Here is a 6,694-nt window from a genome sequence, read left to right on the forward strand (position 1 = left end):
CAGTACGAATTACAGAATGCTACAGCCATCTTCAATGATTCTCACCCAAAAAAACTACAGATGAACTGTAGTGCTATGAAAGAAGACTTACCACGCAAATGACCTGCTCTTTGAATTGCTTGATTGACTGCTTTGAGGTTTTCCAATAGCTCTGTGTGATTGTTACAGCGAATTTTATATCCATTTAGCAAGTCCTTATTAAGGTCATAGAGTTCCATATACCGATTCTTCATTGTCTTCCTGTGTAAATCAGTAGAAATTTAACATCATTTTATCTCAATATGGTAGGCTTAAGAAAAACTTGCAAACTTATTAGAAACATAAAGAAGATACCACTTCTAGCTGTATTTTCATTAAAACAAGGTAACTGCTAAAGTTTGCTCTGAAAACACTGAGAAGTTTCCATCACAATATTCTATTTCTTCCAAATAAATGAGGAAGACAAGTGGCCTTCCTTGGTTATTCGTCTACAGTTTGTTTCGATTTAGGTACTTAAGAATTATCAAGCCCAGGCCGGGGCGCGGTGGCTCACGCCTGTAATCCTAGCACGCTGGAAGGCTGAGGCAGGCGGATTGTTTGAGCTCAGGAGTTCGAAACCAGCCTGAGCAAGAGCGAGACCCTGTCTCTACTAAAAATAGAAAGAAATTAATCGGACAACTAAAAATATATAGAAAAAATTAGCCGGGCATGGTGGCACATGCCTGCAGTCCCAGCTACTCGGGAGGCTGAGGCAGGAGGATCGCTTGAGCCCAGGAGTTTGAGGTTGCTGTGAGCTAGGCTGACGCCATCGCACTCACTCTAGCCCGGGCAACAAAAGCGAGACTCTGTCTCAAAAAAAAAAAAAAAAAAAAAAAAAAAAGAATTATCAAGCCCATTGCACTAGTGGGTAGGGAAAAGCGAGAAAGATGATAGACTATCTTCCAAGTTTCACATTAATATTTATTAGGTGAAACTGACCTATTCTTATTTTTAGACAACTAACAGACTCAGCTTCATATTTTATCAAGGTTTTAAAAACAAAGTAATAAATTTAAAACCACAATTATTACTATACAACAATGAAAATGACTCAAAACAAAACCTGAAAATACCAAAGGCTGGCAAAGACGTGGAGCAACTGGAACTCTCGTGCATTGCTGATAGGCATACAAAATGGTGCTGCTACTTTGGAAAACGATTTGGCAGTTTCTTAGAACATTAAACATGCACTTACTATATAACTTGGCAATCCCACTATAAGGTATTTACTGATGAGAAATTAAAACATGTCTGCAAAAAACCCATATGCAAATATTTATAGCAGCTTTATTTATACTCAGCAAAGTCTGGAAAACAACCCAAATGTCCATCAACTGGTGAAGGGATAAATATCACATATCCATACAATGGAATACTGCTCAGCAATAAAAAGGAACTATGGAAACATGCGACAACACGGATTAATCTCAAAGGCATTACAGTAAGTGAATGAAGCCAGACTCAAAAGGCTGTTTATGTGTGATTCCATTTATATGACATTCTGGAAAAGGCAATACTATAGGGAGAAAAACAAAATCAGTGGTTGCCAAGGACTAGAGGTTAGGAGGGAAATTGATACAAAGAGGCACAAGAGTGTTGGAAATATTCTATATTTTGATTGTGGTGGCAGCAACATGATTATATAAGTTTCTCAAACTTTATTAAACTATAAACCTAAAAAGGGTGAATTTTTGTATGCATAAGTTATATATGAACTAATTTGACTTTCAAAAAATCAAAACAAGCCAGGTACGGTGGCTCAGATCCATAATCCTAGCATTGTGGGAGGCCTAGGCGGGAGGATCACCTGAAGTCAGGAGTTCCAGACAAGCCTGAACAACATAGGGAGACCCCATCTCTACAAAAAACAGAAACATTAGCCGGGCATGGTGGCGTGCACCTATAGTCCCAGCTACTCAGGAGGCTGAGGCAGGAGGATCACTGGAGCCCAGGAGTTTGAGGTTGCTGTGAGCTATCATCATGCCACTGTTCTCATGCACAAGCAACAAAGCGAGATTCTATCTCAAAAAAATACATAAATAAAACAAATTTAAAAATAAAAACAAATACATATATATATATATACACACACACACACATACACATGTAATCTTAGAGTCTCTAAAAGAAATATAAACAATTCAGGAAAGAAGGAAGTTAAAGGTTGGTGGTCACTTTCCTCCTCTAGGTATTTAACATTTTGCAAAGTCAAAGCCCTAAAGCCAGGAACATCTTTTTGACTTAAAAGAGAAAGAGACAAAAAGAGAGACATAAACTAAGGGGCCCTAGGGATAGCTGGCCAGAAAGAGCAAATATCTATCTCAATTTACAGATGATACAAGCATACATCTGGAAAAACTATAAGATAATTTATTAAAGTGGCATATAATAAAATAAAAGTCAACAGATAAAAATCAAGTGTTCATATACATAAACAGAAATCCATAATTATAGAAGATACGTGAAAAAAAGATATTTACAATTACAAAATAAGAACAAAAAACACCTAAGCTTAAACTTAACAAACGTCTAATATCTTACAGGAGGAAACCTATAAAGCACTCCTAAAAGACACAAAATATGAATATGATTTGAACAAATATAAAGGGACTCCACGTTCTTAGATAGCAAAACTGAACATCAGTGCAACAATGGCAGTTCTTCCTAAGTTCATGAATTTAATATGATCCCAGTAAAAATACCTATTTTTGTTGTGGAGCTACAAAAAGTGATGAAGTTCATTAGAAAGAACAAACAGTACAAGTAGCCAGGAAAACCATGACAAAGCAAGATGGGTTGGGGAGAGGGGCGCCTAGGCATACCAGGCACTAAAACATACACGGCAGAGATAACGGAAGAATCGTACAGTCAATAGTAGTTGCCAGGGGATGAGGGGAGGGGAGAAGGGGAAGTTACTCTTAATGGGTGCAGAGTTTCAGGTTTACAAGATGAAGAGTTATGGAGATGCTGCTGGTGTAAATACATTATGAACATATCTATACTTAAAAATGGTTAAGATGGTAAATTTTATGTTCTGTGTGTTTACCATGAGTGGGATAAACAAACCAACAATTTTTACTCTGCTCTTACACCACAACAATCAACACAGAAGACGTCTGTGACCAAACGAGTGGGGTTATTTCCCTCTACACCAAGCAAGCAATTGGCTCTGCAGCACACACCAGCTGGGTGTCCTACAAATCAATTCTGACACTAGCTACCTGGAGACAGCATCAGATCCCACAGATTGAGGGCCCAGTCCCACAAGACTGCCCCCACTTCAGACACCAGTCACAAGTCCAGACCCCTGGACTTCTAACTGACCAGCTTCAAGCTGGGGTTCCCATGACTCCCCCCTTTGGGTTTGATTAATTTGCTAGAGCTATTCACAGAACTCAGAGAAACTCACAATTACTGGTTTATTATAAAGGATATTACAAAGGATACAGATGAAGAGATGCATAGGGTGAGGTATGGGGGAAGGGGTGCAGAGCTTCCATGCCCTGGGTGCGCCACCCTCCAGGAACCTTCAGGTGTTCAGCTATCCGGAAGCTCTCCAAATCCTGTCCTTCTGGGTGTTCATGGAAGCTTCATTACATAGGCATGATTGATTAAACCAATGGCCAATGGTGATCAACTTAACCTTCAGCTCCTCTCCCCTCCCAGGAGGTTGAGGGCGTGGGGCTGAGAGTCCCAACCTTCTTGTTTATTCAGGTGACCTCACCCATCCTGAAGCTATCTAGGGGCTGCCAGCCATCGATCAACTCACTAGCATACAAAAAGACATTGCTCTGGAGACTACGAGGATTTTAGGAGTTGTTGGTTTGGATGTGGTTTGTCCCCACTAAAACTCATGTTGGTGTTTAATTGCCAGTGCAGCAGTGCTGGTGGTGCAGCCTGGTGGATGGTCTTTGGGTCATGGGGGCAGATCCCTCAGGAACAGATTAATGCCATCTTGTGGGAGGTGTAACAGTAAGAGCCACCATCTTAAAGCTAACTAATAACTCTTTCTCTTACAGTGCCTAACTGTGTCCCTGCTTAAGAATCCCCAGGAACTGGCCTTGAACAAGTAACCCTGAAACCAAGATTGCAGGACCGCCCCTGGAGAAGAATGCTGAACAGGTCACCTTCAGTTCTGCTGCGGTCTAGCTGACTGATGCCAGCCAGACTACTCACGATAACTGTGGGAACAAGATATGGTGACCTGCACATAGCCAGCTCCTGCACCTAGTTTTCCAGAACTCCTTTCCCTTTAAAATCCTTCAGCCAGCCTGAGGAATTTGAGATGATCTTCAAGACAATAATTCTCTACCTCCTCAGGCTGTGGCTCCTAACTAAAACCTATTTTCCTATCACCAACACTTGTCTCTCCAGTCTGGCTTTTTGAGCAACAGGTAGCCAGTAGCAATGAACACCTTCAGTGTTCAGACTATGATCTCTAAATATCATTTCCCATTTTAAAAAAACAGGACTCTAGAAAAATGACTGATTCCATATTTATTTTATTTTATTTATTTTTTTAAAGACAGGGTCTCATTCTGTCACCCAGGCTGTACTACAGTGATGCAAACAGAGCTCTCTGTAACCTAGAACTCCTGGGCTCAAGCAAACCTCCTGCCTCAGCTTCCCGGGTAGCTAAGACTACAGGCTTGCGCCACGATGCCCAGCTAATTTTTAAAACGCTTTGTAGAGACAGGATCTTGCTGTGCTGCCCAGGCTGGTCTTGAACTCCTGGCCTCACGTGATCCTCCCACCTTGGCCTCCCATATAGCCTGGATTATAAGTGTGAGCCACTGTGCCTAATTTGATTCCATATTTAGACCTGGAAATGTACCAAATTAGCATGAAACATCTTGCAATATAAGAGAACAAAGAACTAATGAAACTAATGGGACTATGTCCAAAGGAAACTGTCTAAAGAGGCTTCCATTGGCAGGACAATTTAGCCATAAAAAATAATAACTGAAATGGACTGAAACACATTAAATATGTTAAAATGCATGAGTTCATAGGGATTTAAAAATCTCACTAGTTACCTTGGAGGATGCTGGGGAACGAAATCATTATTTTAAAGCTGATAAATAACCTGTCTTTCCTGTACAAATTGTACCTTGGGGAACCAAATAATTCACTAATTCATGAGGGAACATTATTTTTCCTAGAAGTATTCCAGCTAATATATGAAGAAAAATAACAGAATTAAATATCACTATTTTACAAACCCCAAAGGAAATAATGGATCTGGGCGATGATCCATTATGTTATCAATGGTTGATAACATCAGAAAAGAGACAAGCAGACATTATACGCTTCCTCATGGAAGTACATATCACTACTTAGGAAGTATTCTTGCCAGAAATTGAACCTGAATCTGATCAAGCCTTATTCTAACAGAAATACAGGGGACGGAAGAATACTGCTAAACATTACCACGAGGATATAACCAGCAAAATCCAAAATGGGAAACTACAGGAGAGGGAAAGAAAGAGAGCGAGTGAGCAAGTACATGTGGATTAAGAGAGATTTTCAACCAAATTCAGTGTATGGTCTTTGATCTTTGGATTTTGAACAACCAATTTAAAATACACATATACACATTTATAAGACAGCTGGGAACATTTAAAGACTGACTAGAGTGTGATAATGCTATTATGATTTTTATACATATATATGCATATATGTATATATTTTAAAGGCCCACTGTCTGAAATAGTTGCAGCTGGAATTATATGATGGACAAAATCTGCTTCAAAATGCCTGAGGAGGGAAAGAGGGTGAATGTAGAGATGAAAAAGATCAGCCACTAGTTGATAACTGTTGAAGCTACATGGCTGGTATTAATATATATGAAATCATTATAATATTCAATCTACTTTTATATGAGTTTGAAATTTTCAATATAGTTATTTAAAAAATCATTTACTTCTGAACAAGACATTAATTATTCATCAATAATTCAGGTCTTTCAGGAAAAAAAATACAACCAACACTCTGAGTGAACTCTTGCCTCTAATATACACACATAAACTTCATTATCACTTGTTAACTATTTTACTGAATTTGTTTCAGTAATTTTATTGCCAAGATGAATTTTGCATCCTAGCAAGCATGAAGGTAGACATGCACATATTTGTTTTTAACTTTTTAAATTGTAAAATGTTACACATTTGAAAAGTGCATAGAATAAATGCTTATTAATGAGGTCAAGAAACAGGACATTGTCAGCATCCCAGAAGCTTCTCCATGTGTTCTTTCTGGGAAACCTGAGGCTCAGCCCACTGTTCCATGAATGACAGATGCCATGACTGGCCAGCGGTAAGCTAGGCCAAACCACAAAGTAAGTGAAGGTAACAATGTTTGGTGTCTTCTCAGACTTCCCTGTCAGCTGCCTCTACTGTTAATAACTGATTTTTTTACCCTGTGGGGTAACAAAAAAAAATTGATTTTAGCATTTGGGGATGTCTGTGTTGTAAATACACTCACCATGGCTAATTTTCAAACCTGATATCACTAAACGTGGAGATGGGAGGACATGGGCATAATCAGCTCTTGCAAGCAGTGGTGAGTGTGTTCCAGCACCCTTCATCTATCCACACTTTGTGTGATGTCTACTTTCCATTCTTCTTCTTGGTGAGGTATGAATCCCTATTATGGTTTCAAATTATAATATTATAAT

At 39.1% G+C, this 6,694-nt stretch overlaps 1 protein-coding gene across 1 annotated transcript in view; it reads right to left on the bottom strand.

The window, feature by feature from the left end:
- BBS2 (Bardet-Biedl syndrome 2) overlaps window positions 1-6,694 on the bottom strand; it is a 51,738-nt gene that overhangs the window by 1,248 nt on the left and 43,796 nt on the right. The window contains 1 exon segment of the mRNA XM_012657420.1: window positions 92-240. Within this exon segment, the coding sequence (XP_012512874.1) occupies window positions 92-240 (149 nt within the window).

Source organism: Propithecus coquereli, unplaced genomic scaffold (genome assembly GCF_000956105.1).
Source record: "Propithecus coquereli isolate 6110/MARCELLA unplaced genomic scaffold, Pcoq_1.0 Scaffold540, whole genome shotgun sequence".
NCBI lineage: Eukaryota > Metazoa > Chordata > Mammalia > Primates > Indriidae > Propithecus > Propithecus coquereli.